At 37.7% G+C, this 24,274-nt stretch overlaps 1 protein-coding gene across 1 annotated transcript; it reads right to left on the bottom strand.

The window, feature by feature from the left end:
• Nucleotides 1–10,085: 10,085 nt before the first annotated feature.
• LOC106060586 (uncharacterized) lies at nt 10,086–10,577 on the bottom strand. The gene has a single exon (XM_013218519.2). The coding sequence runs from the start codon at nt 10,575–10,577 to the stop codon at nt 10,086–10,088; it is 492 nt and encodes a 163-aa protein (XP_013073973.2).
• Nucleotides 10,578–24,274: the final 13,697 nt, after the last annotated feature.

Here is a 24,274-nt window from a genome sequence, read left to right as displayed (position 1 = left end):
CGGTACGGTTAGACGTCTCGTCAAGAACTGTCAGACTGAGAGTTTAATAAAACAAAAAAACAACAAAGGCATATCAACTGATCAAGTTGGTGTAGTCTTACAGTTTTAATATGACAATCTTCTCGTCAAGAATACCTGAACAGGTGATAGTGGTATATACGTATATTAGGAGGCACGGTGGCTGAGGGGGTAAACCGCTTGGCTTTCGAACCGGGGTTCCCGAGCTCGAGTCCTGGTGAAGACTGGGCTTTTTAATGTCGGGATCTTTGGGCGCCTCTGAGTCCACAGGGTACCTGACATAAATTGTGGGAAAGTGATGGCGGTCGGTCGTTGTGTTGGGCACGTGACACCCTCGTTAAACGTGGGTCACAGAAACAGATGACCTTAAAACATCATCTGCCCACAAGATCTGAAATGGGAACTTGACTTTTATATTAGTATATTTATATATTCTCTCTACCTTTCCTTCGCTTCATCTCTCTCTTTCTTTATCTAGGTCCTAGATGAATAAAACATTCCCCTCTCAGTGGGTATGACACTTGAGATGCCAAAATGTGACCTAGTTAAACTTTTCACTTTTGCGGAACAACTAAGCACTTTTCACGACTGAAACAAATACAGTTAATTTTTCAAATGGGAATTCGCAGATTCGACTCCATACATTTTCATTAGGTCAAAATATAAATGTGTAATATCTCAAACAAAAATGCTTCCTCTCTGTCTTTCAATCACTGTTATCTTTCTTTAGACACTTTAAAAAAGGTTGTAACATTTCTTGTTCTTTTTAAACTATGGCCAACTAAGCGAAGGAAAGCGCTGGCAAGACGGTAAAAAAAAACGCTTCAGAGACACCCTCAAAGCTTCTCTGAAGGCGCTCAGCATAGACCGGCCACCTGGGAGACAGAGGCATATGACAGAGCATCATGGCGTCGCGCTGTGAAAACTGGCGCACAGGTTGCTGAGGAAAAGAGAACATCGCTGGCAGAAGAAAAACGCCTGAGAAGAAAAGCAAGGCCAATGACACTAGCTCCAGCTGGAATAACCTGCCCAGTGTGCAGCCGAACATTCCGGGCTCGGATATGGGGCCTAGGTCTCACCAGCCGCATGAGGAGGCACAAAACCCCAGTGCAAGGCCCTCAGCCCCTTGGATGACAAAGTGGTAATCATCGAGCCACGATGGACGAACTATATATATATATATGTTCTTTTCAAACTAGGAATAAATTGAGCCCAGTCTTAATAGAGGACCTGAACACTGTGGACACTGGGCAGTGGGGACCAATAGCTCGTAGCCACGTCACAGGGGTGTACGTCGCGGCAATGACCTGTTGTTGTCAGCTTTTCACAGGTTGCAACATCACAGGTCAGTGTTGAGGCCCCATTATCACGGAGGGGCTAATAAGTTCTCATACGCGAGCGTTACATTGCGGACCATTTCTTTAAAGAATGAAAAAAAAAAGGGGGGCGGGGTCCGCCAACCCCTTTCTTTTCCCCGAAAGAGACGTGTCTCTCTTTCGAATCTTAAAAGATATCGTTTTGCGACATTTTCGAATCTAAAAGAATAAGGACAAAACCAACAGCGAAACCCTTTGAGTGAACTTAGTTGAATATAGTGTTACCGCTTTTTTTTTTTAAACAAATTCTTACTGTTTCATTACATACATGTTTTAAATAAATCTTTTTATTTTTCGAATGATCAATGCTCAGGGTATAACAGACAAGCAGACTCTTGTGCTTAATATAGAAATATCAATTTCGTTCCCAATACTCCACAGTGATGTTTATTTTGTTCAACATTCAAAGTTGTTTTTTTTTTTGTTTCATTTTATTTGGACTTTTGAAGGTATGCTCAAGGAGAGTGGAAAAATCGCAATTTCACATTCAATAAGTAATCAACATTGCGGTTTTTTTATCGCTGTGTATACAATTCCATACGCTTTATATTTCTTAATTCAACTTTCTATAAATGTTTTGGTTTTATTTTTAATTTCAATTTTGGCTACATTTTTTAATTTTCATCTTGAGATTTCTTTACTGCCTAAATTTGTCGCTGAAATTTTAAAATATTTTTTGTGTTCATTTGTTTACCTGGTTTAACTCGTGTTCCAAAAGAGAAAACTATTTAATTGTAAAAAAAAACAACCTAGCAATGGGCAATACAAGACGTGTGTTTTATTAATATTTGTAGATCTGATCTTATTGATAGCATGGTTTGCTAAAAATCAGTTTACAAGAACATATAGGCTTCGTTTATATATTTGTGGCTTTGGAACAAGGCAGCTGGAGATCTTTTTCAAATGTTACCGGATACATATTTTAGAGCAAACAAAATTTGTTCCCTAGGACAACAGTTTTGTCTGCATTGATTGAGGCAAAATATGTAGGTCACTGCTGGATCTGCGTGGCCCCGTGACACATTGTACTTTTCCTTGAAATGGACTTAAAGACAACCCGTTGTTGTTTTTTTTTCTTTTTTTTTAGGTCACACACGTATCGATCCCCCATTCTTTTATTCATCACATTGTCCAAACTTGTTGCAGGGTCAGCTAAAAAATGACCACTGGGCAAGTTCAAATATGGGGCTGCAGTAGGAAACACAGTAATTCTAAAGACATAATTAGATCTAGCCATAGAATTGTAACTGAAACCAGTGTGATCAGCGCTCTGTTATACGGAAATGAAACATGCTCTACAAGACCGATGCTTAAGGCGGGTTCTTATAACAACTCCCCGTATGACCAATTAAGGGAAGGAAAGGGCTCGCAAGGCGGTCAAAGAAAACGCTCAAGGGACACCCTCAAAGATTCTCTGAAGGCGTTCAGCATAGATCCAGCCACCTGGGAGACAGAGGCACATGACAGAGCATCATGGCGTCGCGCTGTGAAAACTGGCGCACAGGTTGCTGAGGACAAGAAAACAACGCTGACAGAAGAAAAGCGTCAGAGAAGAAAAGCAAGGCCAATGACTCTAGCTCCAGCTGGAATTTCCTGCCCAGTGTGCAATCGAACATTCCGGGCTCACATAGGTCTCACCAGCCACATGAGGAGGCACAAAACCCCAGTGCAAAGCCCTCAGCCCCCTGGATGACAAAATTGGTCATCATCGAATCACGATGGACGAACTATATCTAACCAAGGTGGCAAGATAAAATAACCAATGAGAAATTGTTACCAAGAGCAGGGTGCGCTGTTATGAGCTGCAGACGCCTTAACTAGTTTGGTCATGTTTACAGAATGCCACAATGTCGACTCCCTAAAGACATTCCGTATGTTAATCTTATAGAAGCAGGAGAGCTGCACATCGATGACATTTAAGGTAAACTGATGTATGCAAATGCGTCATGAAGCTCTTCAAAATCAACACAGCTGGGAGAAAGCTGCTCTGGATAGATCCACATGGAGAGCGAGCACAAAGAAAGGGCATTGGTTTGCAGAAGGCGTACACAGCAGGTGTAGAAAGAAGGATGAAAATGCTGCGTCTGATTACTGATACCCAACCTTTGACCGCAGTTGTGTATCAAGGATTACCCTCTTTAGTCACATGAGAAATTTCGTTGGGAAGAAATAAACTCTAGAGACGTCAAATACCACAGACTTAGAGCTACTTTAAGTCTGAGCCAAGTTATCTTAATTGGGTGTAGAAATTTGCAACACTGCAGGATGGTGCTTTGAAATATATCAGGTATTAAGGATATGAAACTATAATGCCTAATAAGATAAAGACTTCGATATATAAGATGAGAACATACAATACTAAGACAGGCTTCGATGTCTATAATAAGGAAATACAATAGACAGACTTCAGAGTCTGTAATAAGGAAATAAGACATAGAGCCAGAGTTCGGTGTCTCTCATAAGGGAGAGAAACAAGGGCAATTGTAGCGTGATAATATAATGGGCCTCGCAGAATCCAATTTGTCTTCATGTTAACGTTGGGGGCTCTAGAGGTTTCGCGAGCTGGACAACAATTGTGTGCATTGATGGTGTCATGTGTAGGACACCGCTGTTAAGTGTGTTGTGTTATCAGAAGAAAACGGCTGTTTAGTGTGTTGTGTCATGTGTGTAGGACACAGTTGTTTAGCGTGCCGTGTCATGTGTGTAGCACACATTTGTTAGCGTGCTGTATTATGTGTGTAGCTCACAGTTGTTTAATGCGTTGTGTCATGTGTGTAGGACACATATTTTAGTGTGCTGTGTCATGTGTGTAGGACACGGTTATTTACTATGCTGTGTCATTTGTGTAGGATACAGTCGTTTAGTGTGTTGTGTCAAGTGTGTAGGACACAGATTTTTTTGTGGTTTGTCATGTGTGTAGGAAACAGTTATTTACTGTTCTGTGTTATGTCTGTAGGTAACAAATTTTAGTGTGTTGTATAACGTGTGTAGGACACAGTTGTTTAGTGTCTCCTGTCATGTGTATAGGACACAGTTATTTACTGCGTTGTGTGTCATCTGTGTAGGACAATGTAGGACACAGTTGTTTAGTGTGTTGTGTCATGTGTGTAGGACAAAGATTTTAATGTGTTGTGTCATGTGTGTAGGACACAGTTGTTTTATGTGTTATGTCATTTCTATTAGACACGGTTGTTTAAAGTGATTTGTGTTACATGTGTTTGACCCCTTCATAAAGTCCACCGATCATCATCGCATAGCATGTGAGACATTTTACTGCTGACTATGACGCGTTTCGTGTGGGAATCAAACCTAGAGAAACAAGAAAATATAAACAATATTTGTTAAAAAAATCTTATACTCTATTTGTATCCATTAGTTTGGACCCAGTCACGGGATTAAATTAGTAATAAATCTTATAGATTTTATATAGGGGCGGACTGGCTATATGGGCATTCGGGCTAATGCCGGTGGGCCGATACCCCAATGGGCCGGTAGGACCAAATTCATCATCTTCTTTTTTTTGATTTCACGTCTGCATTTTATAACATAAGGGCCGTATGGATGCTACTTATGACACATATTAAATTGTTAAAGGTTTTATAGTATACTCTTATAAGAGGGGCCCTCTGAGCGAAGTTTTTAAAACAAAACTTTTACAGACTCTATTAAAACAAATCTTTTACAAACTCTGCTATGCCCACTAATTTAATCTAACACATTTTTCAAAATTAATGTAATAGCTGACATCCGCAGACAGTGCTACTAATAGGCTTCATCCTTTTAGGGCCTACACACTTTAAGATTAAAAAAGCAACAAAATGCCTTATTCAGGCTTATTCCTTATAAGGATATAGTGTTCACTGTATGCATGTGTACAGCTATCGATACATTATCAAAGTTAACATAATGATTTTGAGGACAGGCAGACCTAGAGCTGGATGTCCATCATATAATATACAATTTATGGTCCGGATTGTATAGAATTGCCCGGGACTATTTTGACACCCAGTTCGCCCCTGATTTTATATAAATTACTTTTGTATTACGCATATTGCACGCTATTAGCTTGCTCGGTGTGGGGGCCCCTACTCGTGGGGGGGGGGGGGGGGGTCCGTGCTGCTTTTAGATGTTCAGCAAAGACAAGTCAGCTCAAGCCGCGATTTGAACTCAAGCTTCTTAGATAGGTGGCCTACAGGTTAAAGGAGGCGCGGTGGCTGAGTGGTAAAGCACTTGACTTCCGAACTGGGTGTTCGGGGGTTCGAATCCTGGTGAAGACTAGGATTTCTAATTTCTGCATCTTAATCTTTAGGGCACCCAGCTCTAATGGGTATCTTAGTTGTGGAAAGTAAAGGCGGTTGGTCGTTGTGCTGGCCACAAACAAAAAAATCACATTATCTGACCCATATATCACAAGGTCTGAAAGGTGGAACTTTCCTATTTTTTTTTAATTTTTTTTTTACAATCGGCTTACGCCAACCAACGTTAATCTCTCTATATCTATATATGAGTGGTAAAACACTTGACTTCCGAACTGGGGGTTCGGGGTTCGAACCCCTCAATCACATTATAATTATACAATAAGTCAGGAATACCAACGATATGTATTTCTCTCATTAAAATGCAGGACTCGTTTGATCCACGGATATGCATAGGACGTAATTATCTTCTCTTTTTACAAAATAACGTCTGTTATTTATAAGATAAGATATATTTCCTAATTAATCGTTAATCCTGATTTATTGTAAAGCCTTCAAACTTCAAAACGCCGATATTGTGGCATTAAACGTACGGGTTAAATATTTGTATGATATTTAATATCAAATATTTTTTTTTACTATACAATTGAACATAGAAGCAGTTTAAAAAAGTAATATCTGCAAAGATTATACTCCTGTTGTTACCTTTAATTGCAAGTGTTACAATGCTGGGATTACTTTAACAGAAGTAAAGTAATCCACAGGTAACTCAAGTAACTTAAGATGTCTGGATGAGGAAACAATACATTCCATCGGCCTCTCTTTCATTCAGCACATCACCAGAAACGTAATTACCAAATAACTCTCGCGAGACTTGGAACGAGAGCGCTAACTTGTTGCAGCAGATCGCCGAGTGCATTCTGGGAAACACATCAACATCATCTCCACGTGATGTAGGAGTTCGTCTGCTAATTAACCTCGTGTCAAAAATACAAAGAAATGTATTAAAGGGTTAAATTTAAATCTACGTTAAAATATCGTTTCTAAATATAGGAACCCACTCACAAACAAAACAGATTTTTAAAAATAAAATTTTCTAACATAGTTTTCAGAGTTTCAGGTTTTTTTTTTCTTTCCAGTGTATTTTAATACGATTGTAAATTGCGTTAATTCTCTCACATGTATGTTTATACGAAAACCTAACATTCACATTCATGTTAAATTCTTATAGCTTTGAAAAGCTGAAACTAATGTTACAGCAATGGCAGCATAACTGTTTATATGCTTGGCATAGCCCTAGCTATAGCATTAAAAAGCATTCTAAGTGCTTCCATGTTAATTGATACTGAGGATAGGCTTTAACCAAATTATGAGCAACAAGTCTTGATTAGGAGAATGGATTTCAAATTCATCGACCAATTTTATTTCAGTTGATACACTTCTGACAAAAAGAGACAAATGACCAACTAAAGTAAAGTCTTTAATTACCATGTAATGTCTTCAAGTACCATGAAGTAATGTTATCAAGTATCATAAAGTAATGTCTTCAAGTACCATGAAGTAATGTCTTTAAGTACCATGAAGTAATGTCTTCAAGTACCATGAAGTAATGTCTTCAAGTACCATGAAGTAATGTCTTCAAGTACCATGAAGTAATGTCTTCAAGTACCATAAAGTAATGTCTTAAATTACCATAAAGTAATGTCTTCAATTACCATGAAGTAATGTCCTCAAGTACCATGAAGTAATGTCTTCAAGTACCATGAAGTAATGTCTTCAAGTACCATGAAGTAATGTCTTCAAGTACCATGAAGTAATGTCTTCAAGTACCATGATGAAATGTCCTCAAGTACCATAAAGTAATGTCTTCAAGTACCATGAAGTAATGTCTTCAAGTACCATGATGAAATGTCCTCAGGTACCATAAAGTAATGTCTTCAAGTACCATGAAGTAATGTCTTCAAGTACCATGAAGTAATGTCTTCAAGTACCATGAAGTAATGTCTTCAAGTACCATGATGAAATGTCCTCAAGTACCATAAAGTAATGTCTTCAAGTACCATGAAGTAATGTCTTCAAGTACCATGATGAAATGTCCTCAAGTACCATAAAGTAATGTCTTCAAGTACCATGAAGTAATGTCTTCAAGTACCATGACGAAACGTCTTCAAGTACCATAAAGTAAAATCTTCAAGTACCATGAAGTAATCTCTTCAAGTACCATGAAGTAATGTCTTCAAGTAACATGAAGTAATGTCTTTTAAGTACCATGAAGTAAAATCATCAAGTACCTTGAAGTAATGTCTTCAAGTACCATGAAGTAAAATCTTCAAGTACCATGAAGTAATGTCTTCAAGTAACATGAAGTAATGTCTTTAAGTAACATGAAGTATTGTCAAGTACCATGAGGTAATGTCTTCAAGTACTATGACGAAATGTCTTCAAGTAAGTACTTCAGGTATCCTAAAATACAGTTTAAGTACCATGAAGTGAAGTCTTCAAGTACCATAAAGTAAGTACTTCAGGTATCCTAAAATACAGTTTTTAAGTACCATGAAGTGAAGTCTTTTCAAAACAACATCTGCCGGAGGACAATTTACCTCATACAGCGAGCTTATCCATGTCCCAAACAAAAAAACGCTTTCACTAAGGCGCTAAGTTGAGACGACTAGGTCTAAAGGTCTTTACCAGAATCCAAACATCCTCAATGCTTTCTCTGAGGAGTGATTCATCATCAACTTCTCCTTCTCCACAAGTTTGGCTTGTTTGTTGTTTGTTGTTAGCTGTTTGTTTTTAAGTGGTTAGTTAATTATAAAATAGTTCCCGGAAAAGACATTTGAAAAAAAATATATGTTTATTAAGGGAATCTAGGTTTATTTAAGAAATGTAGGTCTATTGAGGGAATCTAGGTTTATTTAAGAAATGTAGGTCTATTGATGGGAATCTAGGTTTATTGAGCGAATCTAGGTTTATCGCGCTGTTCCGTGCGAGATCTGTCAACAAAAAGACTCCCCGTTGAGATACGAACATCCAGGAAACGTCACAAGATGGTTTCTCCAACAGAGTCAACATAAAGTGTGCTAAATAGTTGACCTGGAAGTGACGGATCTGTCGAGACGAATCTAGAAATACACTCGACAGGTAAGAGAGAAATACAACAATTATAGACTGCCGAGTGATAAAACCGCGGGAGAGTGTCAGTGTTAATACAGACGATATGGGCGATAACTTTGTTGTCATCGGAAGGAAATATTCTTTGTTTATACTGATGTAAGCTTAAATATTTGTTGAAATACTTTAAAAAATTAACTAAGCAAACATTTGATTCATATTCGAAATTTTTACGATACAATCTATCTTTCTATCTATCTTTCTGTCACTCTATCTATCTATCTATCTATCTATCTATCTATCTATCTATCTATCTATCTATCTATCTATCTGTCTGTCTGTCTGTCTGTCTGTCTGTCTGTCTGTCTATCTATCTATCTATCTATCTATCTATCTATCTATCTATCTATCTATCTATGGACAAGAGAAAAGTCTAAATATTGAGATCAAGACATTTTAAATTTTTATTCTTTGGATAACACTAGGACCTCTTTGGTTTCCTCTACTCCAGTTAGTTGTCTACAAAGAAAGGACAGTAACAAACAAGAACTAATGGGTTAATTTTTTAAAAATTGATTCTTGTGTTGTCAGGTAAAAGAAACAATCCTGCCAAATTTCAGCTTAATCCGAGGTTGGGTGTGGGAGAAATAACGTGTACAAACTTTTTAACAGACAGACAGACAGCGTGAGTTAATATACGTTTTGCAAAAATAGAGAGGCCTGTCTCTGAAAGAGACTGTAATCCTATCATAGACACAGAGTAATGGAGAGAAATCGTCAACAGATCATATGTGGTTCCACAACGGTCAAAAAAAGTCTAATAGGTAGGTAAAAGTGAAGTAGAATACCAAAGTTTTCTCCAAATGACCTCGCATACTTTTAGTATTAAGAGAAAAACAATTGCTCTATTCGTTGTATAAAGGAGGTATTTTATTTTAGAAAAGTATTTTTTGTTGTTATTCTTGTTTTACATTCAAACGTGACAGACGAACAGACGAACGACACAAAAAAAAAAAAAAAATAAGAGCCGCATTTTTTTTTATCTCTCTGTCTCATTGTTAACATGTAGGCCTACTGTTATTACGTAGTCTCCAGCCTTAGCATGACTAAAGACCATCTGAACACTTTGGCGCCAGGAGATTTTGAAATCTTTCCAAATCTTTTGCTAAACGTATTTCAAAGCCACGTGATTAGTTCCCGAAATCTAGATAATGACTTAACAGAATGTTTCAACCAGTTTAGTGGCAAGTGCCAAAAACATGGCCGTCTGGGAAAGACCGCCCCTTCCCTGTCTTCCAGCCTGGAAAAAAATCATTCGGGGCATCAAATATCACTTAGGAGAAATGATGTACCATAAACTTAAGAATTAGGCCTACGTATGCTCTTAATTAGGTGAGTGAAGTTTGTAGGCTGTATCGAAGAGGGTGACGTTCCACGTCACGTGATTAATTGGAACAAGCTTGGAAGTTTGTAATTCTTTCTTGTTCTGTTTGTGGCTGTAGATAATGTTGACTTGTTTCTTGTTCTGTTTGTGGCTGTAGATAATGTTGACTTGTTTCTTGTTCTGTTTGTGGCTGTAGATGATGTTGACTTGTTTCTTGTTCTGTTTGTGGCTGTAGATGATGTTGACTTGTTTCTTGTTCTGTTTGTGGCTGTAGATAATGTTGACTTGTTCCTGCATATGTTTGTCGCTGTTGATAATGTTGACTTGTTCCTGCTTCTGTTTGTCGCTGTTGATAATGTTGACTTGCTTCCTATTCTGTTTGTCGCTGTAGATGATGTTGACTTGTTTCCTGTTCTGTTTGTCGCTGTAGATGATGTTGACTTGTTTCCTGTTCTGTTTGTCGCTGTAGATGATGTTGACTTGTTTCTTCATCTGTTTGTCACTTGTTGCATGGTTATTCTTTATTTGTATGTTAATCTCGCGTTACAATAATAGTACAAAGACAAACTTCTGTTTGTCGCTGTTGATAATGTTGACTTGTTTCCTGTTCTGTTTGTCGCTGTAAATAATGTTGACTTGTTCCTGCTTCTGTTTGTCACTGTAGATAATGTTGACTTGTTGCATGGTTATTCTTTATTTCTATATTACTCTCGCGTTACAATAATAGTACAAAGACAAACGAGTTCATATACTTGAGAAACAGCTTGTTTAATATCAACTTTGATTTATTTACATATAAAATGTGATCGTCTATGTCCGACTATTGTCGTATCACTAGACTGACTAGACCAATGTAATATCGAATACTAGACTAAATAGATCTATAATTTCACTAGACCAATGCAATATCCAATACTAGACTAAATAGATCTATAATTTCACTAGACCAATGCAATATCCAATACTAGACTAAATAGATCTATAATTTCACTAGACCAATGCAATATCCAATACTACACTAAATAGATCTATAATTTCACTAGACCAATGCAATATCCAATACTACACTAAATAGATCTATAATTTCACTAGACCAATGCCATATCCAATACTAGACTAAATAGATCTATCATTTCACTAGACCAATGCAATATCCAATACTAGACAAAATAGATCTATAATTTCACTAGACCAATGCAATATCCAATACTACACTAAATAGATCTATCATTTCACTAGACCAATGCCATATCCAATACTAGACTAAATAGATCTATCATTTCACTAGACCAATGCCATATCCAATACTAGACTAAATAGATCTATCATTTCACTAGACCAATGCAATATCCAATACTAGACAAAATAGATCTATAATTTCACTAGACCAATGCAATATCCAATACTACACTAAATAGATCTATCATTTCACTAGACCAATGCCATATCCAATACTAGACTAAATAGATCTATCATTTCACTAGACCAATGCCATATCCAATACCCCCTTCTCCAGAGTTGTTGTTGTTTTTTTGACGTTTTTTGAGTTTATTTTTTTAATCATCCTCCCTCCAAAGCCCCCTTTACCCTGAAAAAAAAATCAATCCTGGCGACGCCCATGATAAACCATGCTACCTTTCCCGAAGCCAAGCGCAAACTGTGTTTATGTCAGTTCTACCATAAACGTCAGAATTCTGTGTGCCACGTCACTATTTCTACTTTCTCCAGATAGTTCTATATTTAGACTGACCTAAAAAAAAACATATATATGATATAAGATAACAGGGGCGGTGGCTGAGCGGTTACTTCAAAAAAAAAGAAGATATTTACGCCCAACGCATTTCATGTGTCAATCTAGATATGCATGTTAATCAATGAGTTAAACTCTGCTAAGTCGTAGGTTTTCCTGGCTGATTCAGGCAAGGCTTTTCATTCTCTAATAAAACTAGAGGAGAAGGAGGACTTATAAAAATTTGTTCTAGCGTATGGAATAAGAAATGTACCTCTATCTTTGTGTCTTTCTGAGTATTATTATTAGTTTTGTTTTTCTATTTGTAAGTTATATTTTTTTTTGTTTTATGAATTATTGCTAATGCGATTTTGAGTATTTTATATTGAAGTGTCTCTAAATTAGTGATTTTACCAATTGTGTTACTCTATTCAAGTTTGAATATTCGTTTGTTATAAATCTCACTGCTCTATTTTACATTTGTTCTAGTTTCTTTTTGTGAACAGCAGAAGTAGAAGTCTATTCTTGCAGCAGAAGTAGAAGTCTATTCTTGCAGCAGAAGTAGAAGTCTATTCTTGCAGCAGAAGTAGAAGTCTATTCTTGCAGCAGAAGTAGAAGTCTATTCTTGCAGCAGAAGTAGAAGTCTATTCTTGCAGCAGAAGTAGAAGTCTATTCTTGCAGCAGAAGTAGAAGTCTATTCTTGCAGCAGAAGTAGAAGTCTATTCTTGCAGCAGAAGTAGAAGTCTATTCTTGCAGCAGAGATGTAACAGTGCATTACAAGAACAACGGATGACTGCCTGGTGATACGCGCTTCCAACTATCGTCAAGATGGAACCAAATTCATTCCCCTGTCGTCCTGCAGAGACATTGGATTCGTCATTTTATAGTGTAGCTTTCGAACAGGGCCGGTCTTAGGCCACTGCTATCTATGCGGCCGCAGTGGGCCCCGCACTTTCATAGGCCCCGCGCGAATTCTAGGTGTAAATTATAAAATTAAACCATTTTAACTTATTGTTGTTTTTGTTAGAAAATCTACTATCTACTGTAGATGGCTTGTAAAGTTAATTTGACAGTGATTTTGCACTACGTAAAGTATGAATAAAATGTAAAGACGAATTTATTTTTAATACAAAATCTTAATTTTCACTAATTATCAGTATCACAACCCAGAATAGGCCCCGCGAAATCCGTTTCGCATAGGGCCCCGCAATCTGTAAGACCGGCCCTGACTTTCGAAACTTAAACAACAAACTAACATTACTGTAGAAATGCATCAGTTTGCATCTAACAGTGCAGAAGAAGAACTGTACATTAGAAGCTATTTCTGCATTATTTATGCAATGTTTACATTTTCGCTCAAATCGACCTATAAAAACTATATTCACAACTAGACATGAAAATATTTGGTTTACATCTGCTAAGTCTAGAGCTGTGATTTCTCCCCAGTCTACGTAATAATAAACAACCCAGAATACACAAGTCATCATTTTTCACTCTATTAAAACAACCCAGAATGCAACGATGTGATATAATGAGAAACCCAGGTACATAAATATATCAGAACTCTAGGCCTTCCTCTCGTCTCAAATTTTTACATAAATAATAACCAGATCTAGCAGTAATTCGGTTTTTCTTTTAAATCGTGCACATTCCATTTATCGGTACCTGTATTCCGAAGACCGTTTAAAATGCGCATAACCAATAGTGTTGAGATGTCTTGAGTTTTATCATATAAAGACGCTAATCAAATAGCTAACTTTGCATATCCATAAAAAGTAACGTGCCAACAACATAATGAATAAACAAAGTTAGCGCAAGGTTTAGCGAAATGATGGCGTAAAAGTGTAAACATTAGTGTAAAGATAGTGATCACGTGACATCATGGGCTCCAACTATTGGATGTTTGAAGGGGGGAAAGAAAACATGGCCGCTGCACGTGTTTTCCAGGCTGCTGCTAGTCAAATCTTATCGTAGCGCATGTTTGAAATTTTACTGGCAGTAACAGCGCAAATACGACTAACAAATAATCATCTCAATGTTCACACTGGTCCTATACACGTTTGACAATGTTTTAGAGCGCTAGTGTTAGAACGCGTTGAGAAATGTATTACATAAATCCACATAGCTTTAGTCTATATAGGTAAACAAAAATCATTGTCTACTTTATGTTGCCTACATTTAATATAGTAAACTTTTTTATTTGTCAAAACTGTGTAATAACTGTTATTAATAGGAAAAAGAAAAAAAAAAGACAACGTTGGTTAGGTCACCTTGAAAGAATGTCCGATAACAGGGGAGCGAAAACCGCATACAGGCAAAAACCAAAAGGCAGGCGACCCAAAGGCAGACCCCGAATGCGATGGATTGATGATATGGAAGCAGATCTGCAACAGCTTTGGGTAAGGGCGTGGAGACGAAAGGCCCAGGAGAGTTCTGAAGGGAAGGATGTGTTGAAGCAGACCAGAGCCCTCCATGGGCTGTAGCGCCACTGGGATGGATGGATGGAATAGGATAAATATCATAACACATACGTTTGTTATTACACATATCAGAGGCGGCCCCTATGAACAAGAAATAATCAAGACATGGTCTCAAATATCCAAATTAGACGTAATTATCTTCTGTATTGAAGGAACGTCTGTAATTTATAAGATAATAAGAACAGATAATTTAGAAAATAATAAGAATAGATAGTACATGAAAAAATGTCTGAGTGTGAACATAAGATTATTTCGGTAAACTAGTCTGAAAATATTTCCAAAAATAAAGAGGCGGGCAAAATAAATTTCTTTCTAATCTTGTTGGCGTCGGCTGAAGTTTTACGAGGAAAACATTTCCAAAAAAGTGTTTGAAAATAGAAACAAATGACGAAACAAATTATTATAATTCAAAACAAAATCTGGCAACTTAAAACCCATAAGCCCGTCTCTGCTTTCATTCAAATGTAGATGAAAAGGGGTAATTAAAAAACACAATTAGCTTTCCAACTTAAAAACAAAGAAACAAAACAAGTTACATTTTTTTTTTGTCAAAGCAGCTAACTATCGCTTACTTTTTAAAAAACATTAATTGAAAAAAAAACACTCCTCCCCCACCAAAAAAACAAACAAACAAACAAAAAAAACAAAAACAAAAAAAACAAGCTGAATTTTTGGGATACACCTTAGATGACAAAGCTAATATAAGGGAAAGCACCGGATAATCACTGTCTATATATCTAAGTACTGCAAGATTAATTAATTGCCCATATTTGATTAAATAATTAGTTAATTTTGGATTGATTCGTATATTGCCTTTGACAACTAATATTTGAGCACAATTTCAACTTGACCCGAGGATTGGAAGTGTGAGAAATAACGTATACTGAATCTATCCGTCCCTTAACTACTATTTACCATCTACCTCTCTCTATATTTGTAAACAATCAACTTCGCTCCTTTCATGGTCTGGAAATAACTTGCCGCCGTGATGCAAATATGCAACCAATGAACTGCACGCTTCTGTTTCGTGAAATTTCTTCAGCAGCATAACCTTGACCTTGCGCTGCAGAAATCTAAAACTAAACTAAAGCTGTTTTATGCTATGTGACGCCCACCTGTTTTAATAATCACACACGGCACCTTATGTTCCAAAAGAACCCCCCCCCCCACCACTACACAATCATTATGTAGAGTACCACAAGTTTACGTCTCTGGCTGTTCTATAGACCCTCCAATTTTACGCCACTGATTGTACTAAAGACCTCCCACGTTTACGCCAATGATTGCTACTTAGACCCTTCAATTGTACGCCCCCGTTTGTTCTATAGATCCTCCAACTTTGTGTCACTGTTTGTTCTATAGACCCTCCAAGTTCTAAGGGAAAAAAAGTATATTCTTCCAACAGTATAAGAACAAGTTAAATATCTTACGCTTAGATATTGTTACACAATACACCAAATAATATTTTCACACCATGAATCTAATAACTCTTAACACAAAACGCACAGTGATCATATTACATCATACATCCAGGACCATACATCATATCTCACAATCTGTTGGTACGGTCACTTAAAAGCCTCGGGGCTATAAGGTCAATGACCCTTTTGTCATCACGATGTAACGGGTACTATGAAATTCAAACACATACAAATCCGTCAGATGGATACAATGTTTATATTTGAATGCCTAAGAACCTGGGGGGCAAACAAGTTAACTATTCGAAGACAACAGTGGGGGGTTGGAACCAATATTAATGCTTATGATAATTCTAAACAACCAATGTAACTTCTTAGGCTTGCCAATGTATAGGAATATATATTCTTTCAATGCTTCTCAAACCATCAACTATAACACATTGGCAAAAATAATGGGTTGTTTTTATATGTTTCTTGTTAGAGCTTAAACCTGTATGTGTATATTTACAGTAAGGCTCTTGTGTTTACATGCAAGATAACACTATAGATCTATTCATTCAAAGCAGCGGGAACGAGTTTTTTTTTTTTTATATTCAAACATATTTAAACAGCACTGCGGCATCCACTCGCGTAGCGCTTAAAAACGTCTTTGATCCTCCACTAATACGGTGTTTACAGTAAACCATTAAACCCAACGCGAGAACGCAGTGAGCGAGCTATTCAAGGGACGGCATCCTACAGAGAACAACAAATTGTCATTACTCAAGGGGGGAGTTCGTCTTACCGAGCACATAAAATCAGCTCCCCAGCGAGGAACCTGATATTCCAAAAGGTTAAAGAATAAAAAAAAAAGTTTCTCTCACAGACACACACCCAGACAGACACAGAGACAGACACAGACAATTTCGTACGTTTTTCTTCGTCTTAATAAGAAGTTTTTTTCTCATCCAGACCTAGAAAGTGTCTTAAGTTGTTCTCATCCAGACCTAGCAAGTGTCTTAAGTTGTTCTCATCTAGACCTAGCAAGTGTCTTAAGTTGTTCTCATCCAGACCTAGCAAGTGTCTTAATTTGTTCTCATCCAGACCTAGCAAGTGCTTAAGTTGTTTTCATCCAGACCTAGAATGTGTCTTAAGTTGTTCTCATCGAGACCTAGCAAGTGCTTAAGTTGTTTTCATCCAGACCTAGAATGTGTCTTAAGTTGTTCTCATCGAGACCTAGCAAGTGTCTTAAGTTGTTCTCATCCAGACCTAGCAAGTGTCTTAAGTTGTTCTCATCCAGACTTAATAAAACACTTTTCAAACATTTTTTTTCCTGAAGTAAAATTGCGAAAATTTAATTTTTAATTGTGAGAATGTTTTTCAAGAGTGATTCTTTTTAAGGTGTTTAAGTTATTAACATATGACCAAAAATGAGCGTCCATTGTAGGTCTGTCTCGCCAGCTGTAATATGTCCTTTTTCTGCAGCCTTGTCTCACCGAGATAAGAGGCCTGAACACTGACCCTGCGACGTCGCAACATGTGGGAAGTTTTGACCAATAGCTAGTTACCACGTCGTTGGTCATGACGTCAGAGATGTGACGTGGCAGGGGACCCTTGGGCATCTTGAAAGCACATAGTTTCTACTCCATGGCAGAGCCTGCGACGCCGCTGTTCCAAAATTGTGTCGGCTATTGGCTGTTTTTTTTTTGATACATCAGATGTGTGGAGACCCTGGAGAGGGAAGGGGGGACTGCTGTGTTGTTGGCGTCGTTCCGACCCGGATGCCCGCGCTTTCTTCTCATTTCTTTATGATCCGTAGTCGCTTCACGACTGAAAAGGCCTTATAGTATGAGATCTTTTTTTTCCTAGTGCCATTAGAGCATGGAATGGGTTGCCTGAATCAGCCAGGAAAACCATGGACTTGGCAGAGTTTAAGTCATTGATTAACATGCATGACTAGATTGACACATGAAAAGCGAAGACCTGATTATGTTCTTTTTCGAAGTAACGTCTGTAATATAAAAAATCTTTTAAAGGAAGGTAATTCTTATAGTGTCAGTACAACTTTTCATTAAATTCTGACGTGTTACATTTTTTTAATAACAATACTAATAACAATAATAATAATAATAAAATAATAATAATAATAATAATAATAAACAATAAATTTGCTAACAGTGTGAAAATACTTTACTAGATAAAATTGTCCTTGTATAAATTCAATTACTCTTTCTTTAATATTTCGTAAAACATTCACCATTTGAGATGCATGAATTGATTGTATGAGTTGATTACAACTACACATTGGTTTGGTACCATTGCATTATATCAGCCTTTCATTATTAATAAGATCAAATGGGAAGAAAACCATAAGCATCAGATGTCAGCGGAATAAAATGTGTTAATATCATTTAATGTTCTTCCTTCACTTTTTGATTGTTCTTTTGAATTATATATTGTTGACATTCTCACTATATACATTTAAGTACCTTATTATTTAAAAAAATATTCATTATAAGCTATTACAAAAAAAAATGCCATGTGATGAATAAACTGTACAAAGGCAACTTAGAATGATAAAATGTTATGACAACCTTCATGTAATTATTTCCATTGCCATGTTTGTAATCATTCTATTTTAAAATGTAAGTATTTAATTTGTACCCTTACCAATAACATATGTATCTTTTTGTTTTAAAAAAAGCATCATAAAGAGGCCAATAGCCCAAAAAAGAGGCAATGCCCAAAAAAAGAGGCCAACGCCCAAGAATTCCTAGGATGTGAATAGCTCGACCAGTAGAAATTGTTGATCACTTTGGTTACCTTGGCTCCAACATATCCAACAACACTCTACTGGATCAAGACATTAACAACAGGATAGCCAAGGCAATGGCCACCATGTCACGGTTGCAGAAAAGAGTCTGGGACAACATATTGCTGACTAACAGTACTAAAGTCCTAGTCTACCGGACCTGTGTGTTGGGCACCTTGCTGTACGGAAGTGAAACATGGTCAACCTACTCATGGCAGGAAAAAAAAGCTGAATGTCTTCCACCTCCGATGCCTAAGGCGGATCTTTACAATAAGGTAGCAAGATAAGATAACCAATGAGGAAGTACTACGAAGAGCAGGGTGCCAGGACATCCGCTTTGTTATCAGCAGCAGACGCCTTGGCTGGCTTGGCCACGTTCGTAGAATGCCAGTAGGTCGACTTCCACAGGACATCCTGTATGGCGATCTAATAGAAGGCAGGAGAGTCGCTGGTCGCCCACTTTTACGTTATACGATGTATGCAAACGCGACTTGAAGCTCTTCAAAATCGACACTAGCAGCTGGGTGGCACTGGATAGATCCACATGGAGAGAGAGCATAAAGGAAGGGTCACAGATTGCAGATGTCATACACAACAGAAGCAGAAAGAAGGGTGAAAATTGCAACGGCGCCTGGTGATTACATATGCCCAACCTGCGATCGCAGCTGTGTATCAAGGATTGGCCTCTTTAGTCACACAAGAAGTTGCAACGGGAGACGTAAAATGCCACAGAAACAGCTCGACCACTGAAGTCAAGAGCTAAAAAGCTGAGGTATCCTGAAAAAAAAACACAAAAAAACTAAGAGATATCAATGTAATTATTTTAGCACAATATAGAAATCTTATTTGGAATATCTACCTACTAATTGTCTACCATAATAGAATCTATAATGAAGTTATATTAGATCACATTTTAAAGAAAATTATTAAATGCAAAGTGGTACCATTTGGCAATGAATAAATATATCAAGACTGCCCATTAAATAAAAAAAGACCATAATATAACCACAGCATGATAACCACACAAACTGGCTCAAGAATCCCATGTTAGGCCCTCTTAAGTACGTAGTATAAAAATGTGAGAGTACCATTCCAAGAAAACAACACACAGAAAGTGCGCATGCTCCTCATGGGGGTAAACGAGAACTAGTTCCTCAAACTTCCGGTCATTTGAAAAGTCAATTATTACTATTTAATACTTCCATCTTACATTCCTGAATTGTGGATTTGGCCTGTACACAAACGTACAACATAATGATACAATATAAATGAATGGAAATAATAAAGTCACTGTGACAGTTGGGGGCCCCCACTTGGGAATTTTCCATTGCTACGCCACTTATAGCTTCCGTTGTTAATAGCGACCTGTTAATTCGTGGCGATCTCAAACCAGAGATTTCGTAGGACTGGGATCTTATATCTACTTGGATGGATCACAGCTTAAACCCAAATCCAAGGAAATGGAATCTAACCATTTCCGACCTAATACAATATTTCGCAGTGGGGGGATGCAGTGGGGGGATGGAGGTAACTCTATAGTATCCGCTGCTAAACAAATTCAGGGAAATGAGACTTTAAACAAACTGAGTGTTACAACTGATTGGTATTGCCTGACATGAATATTATTTTAATTTAAAGGGAAACTCCAATGATTTTGAAAATATTTTTATATGTGTTTTAATTTACAGACAATGAATGTTTTAGTTTTTTTTTTTGTTCTTTTTATTTTCTTAAAAAAAAAATAACTTATTAATTCTGACATAATTTTTCTGCGCATCCAAACCAGTCAGATTCTCACCCGGTTTCTAAGTGACGTTAGAAGTGTTGATTACATACTGTCTATAGTAAACTTCAGACATTGCCAGTGACAGATCTTTATGGAGTCAGCTTGCCGCCCAATGCGCCGAACGGCGCGGGAGGACCTAAATTCTAAATAAAATCTAAATAATAAACTACACTTGGCAGACATATGAGTGAATAATGGAAATATATTGTTTCTAAACAGAGAATTAGAATTTCTAAATGTGATTTTGAAAAGACAACACATGAATCTGATCTCGTCTGCTTCTATTTACCAGGAATTGACCAGAGTTATGTCCCTTTATTAACAAATGTGTATGCTAATTTGGCCGCATCGCAAAATATCAACCGATCTTCTATGTCAGTGATGCCCAAAATACGGCCCGCGGGCCACATCCGGCCCGCGATGCAAGTCTAACCGGCCCTTCAGTCTTCTCTCCACAATACAATCAGTGGGAATGTAAAATATATGATACAAAAATAACCAAGCCGTGTCCTTGCCATTTTTAGTTGACTACTTTTGGTAGCAACGTGATTGGTAGCTTGCTGGTCAACATTTGAGTGTTGAATAAATGGGAATGCTGAATAAAAACTTGTCTTTGAGCGAACACAATAAATAGAAAAATGGACACATTTTTTTGTACAGAATACGTAAAGTATATCTGTTTTAATGAAATATTTGCATTGCAGCCTGTCATTCAGAAGTTTGAAACATCCAACTAATTGCTATAGAATTAATGTTGGATACAACTTGTTTCTAATCAAAATGTCGTCTGCTCTATTGCTTTTCCATTTTCGCAATGATGTGGCCCGCGACTAGAGTGTGGGAAGTTTATTTGGCCCGCGGGCTGAAGAAGGTTGGGAATCACTGTTCTATGTTATTCTTATGTCAAGTAAGTAGATGCCTAGAGGGATAGGATGTGGCCCGCGGACCGTAAGTTGTGCATCACTGTCACAGATCATTGGATCCTAGCAGAACACTAAAATAAGAAGTAACTAGTGGGATCTTTTTTTGTTACTTTGATTTGCACCGCGCAGTAATTGATTTACTCTTTTGAATGTTGCGTTAAAAGAAGAAAAACAGGATTACCTCCCGTAAACCTCTTCCCACAGAAGTCTTAATTGATGGCCGGTTTCGTCCCGAAGCGCAATGTTTATCTTTAAGTTTTAGCAGCAGCAGTAGATTTTCGAATAAAAAGCGTCTTCCCACAAGTCCTAGATTGGATCGAACCATTCTGTCCCCCCCAGTGGTCGCATCGATCCCACTTCGATTTGTTCTTTTGCACTGTTTCATCGTCGCTAAGTTTGACAAACACCACTTGGCGGAACGGTATTTGTTACAACCATCGCGTTTGAGTGTGAATTTAAGAGTCTCAGCCAGGTACATTAGCGCGTTGTACGGCTCGCGTATCAAAGGAAGAAAAATTAAGTGCGGGGATGATCAGGCCCAAGTTGCGTCTGGGACACTTTAATGGCCATTTAACCCATTTAAGTCCTCCAACCATGACGCCATTTCTCACTGCCGTGACAGTGGACAGTTACTAGTCTCTTTTTCTTTTGATGAACTGAGTTACGAGTTTAATAGTGATCTGAAAACCATCGGGTAATGACCGCTGGTCCCCCAATAAAACGATGTCTTAAAAGTTTGGGCGATGTGATGTCACGCTGCGTTCTGCCTTCGATGAGATCCAGGCAATAGTTTTGCAATACCAAAAAGAAAGCGTGGCTAAGTTTATATTGTAGATATGTGACAAAATATAATGTTACAGTAAACATCTAAATTATCGATAAATTAGACTCGATTTTTTTTTCAATATTCCTTTATATTTCAAGTCCTCTGTTGAGTTTTAGAGGGTTTAAGGAACTGATTAACATGCACGATTAGATTGAAACATGAAAACTCGCAGGGAATAATTATCTTTTGAAAGTAACGAACAGTAATTATAAGATAAGAGTCAGTTGGTATTCGCAACGTTTAATGGATGTGCTTTGATTTGTGTATACATATATGTTGATCTCACATTGTGACTCAATAAATGTTTCTGTATTTTGTGTCTGTTCTTTTTTGTGTAATGTTTTTTTTTTATTGTTTTTAATTGATAAAAAAAGGCCTTATAATAAACACATATTTTCAACAAGGGATCAATAAGGCAAAGTTTTAGTCTTATGATGAAAAGATGTTATCCAAAGTTGGTAACTTTGAAAGAAATATTCAGGATTAATATATTGTTATAAACCTGGTGGTGGCACAGATGGGGGTAGTGGTGTGTGTGTAGTCAGCCGACGCAAATCGCCCCAGGCCAGCGCTAGACGAGCGGTCAAGCGTGACGAGTTACGACTGTCAGCCGAGTCGAGCGTCAACAGGACAGTTCGGGAAGGATCGCCGACGTGAACAGAGCTCAGGAGCGTCACGAGAGTTATAGTCATCTGACCACCTAGAAACGTCGAGCGGAGTTCTGTCCGGTTCGAGAAGGCCAGCAGGGACCCTATATAAGAGCGGAGGTGTCGCAGTCAAGACGGTCGAGAAAAGGGGCTCAATACAGCACGGTTCAGAAAGCGGGTTCACGACAGGAGTTCAGAACACGGTCGACTACAGCACAGTTCAACGGTGTGGTTCTGTACGGAGCATTACGACGGTTCAGTGCGGAGTACTGTCAAGTACAGTTGAGACGAACGGCGTCTTGATCTTGGTTTGTGATCGAGTCCGACACAACGAGCCCAAGTGTGTGAAGTCAGTCCCGAACTGTTGAACCCAGTGCAAGCCCGGAACGAGACGGAGAGGCCAGTGCAAGACTTGATACGGCGGAACGGTGTTATCGGAGAGATATTTGTTATCGCAGAGCTATTTGTACTGTTCTACGTGCTGCCAATTGTACAGTATTGGCTGTTATTTATTGACATTAAACCTTTACGTTATTTTGGAGCCCTGACTTGTCAAGTTCTTTAAGTTGGTGGTGTATGGTGCAGTTTGCAGAGAGCCTGGATAGTGAGATTCGTAACAATATGAATGTATTTCAATATGCTAGGACACATTTTTAAAAGTGCTCCTTCTTCCCTAGTGCCATTAGAGCAGTGGTTCCCAAACTTTTTTCTCTCGTAGACCCCTTGCCTTGTTTTCTGGTTTTCGGTAGAACCCCTGTATAACTTACAAATTTTTTCAAATTCAACAACATTGTTTTACAACTAATTTCTATCTGTAGTGAGTTGAAAAGTGAAAAAGTAATTTAAAGCTACATATTAAATTATAGAGATCTATCTTTTTTTTTTATTGATAAAATTCAAATTGAAACCAATTAAAATAAAAATTAATATGTACTGCAGGAATCACCAAACAAACTGGAAATGTCTTTTAGCAGGTTTATCATCCGTTGCTACAGATGTGTTTCAAACAGGAATTTGTTGTTCAATGAAGTAGTGCTTCAAACATTAAATATTAATTATTTAATAAAGTTTTCGCAAAGAGCAGTTTCTGGCGTATTTCTTGATCTTTCAAGTGTTGCTCATATATTGGGTCCGCAAACATGTTATCACTATCAGGAGAAGGGGCGAAGCCAGTAAGCGTCAAGCATGAAGGGCTCATTAGCCTTGGCTGGCTACCCACCTAGCGGAAGTAAAACTGAATTCAAAACTCTCCTGCCTTGCAACTAAATTCAAACATGGGAAAGGTTTTGTGGGTCAATCCTGAGTAAAAAAAAAGAAAGGAGCCGGCGACTCTAATGCAGTTTGCAGCACACATCACTACACCCTGTCAGAGCCTGTGACACCGCTGATCCCAAACTGTATATATGTCGTTTGCAAATAATAATAAGCTTTTAATTTTATAACTCATGCCACTGACATGTCCTTGAACTGTAGTGTTGCTTAAAGCAGTTCTTTTAATAATACCAGGTGTAGGTTTGTGTGAAACAGTGTTTACAACTACATGGCTGGTAAAATCAATGTTTTACCTTTAATGTTTTACGTGTTTTGTC

This window comes from Biomphalaria glabrata, chromosome 13 (genome assembly GCF_947242115.1).
Source record: "Biomphalaria glabrata chromosome 13, xgBioGlab47.1, whole genome shotgun sequence".
Lineage (NCBI taxonomy): Eukaryota > Metazoa > Mollusca > Gastropoda > Planorbidae > Biomphalaria > Biomphalaria glabrata.
This window is presented reverse-complemented; position numbering and strand designations above follow the sequence as displayed.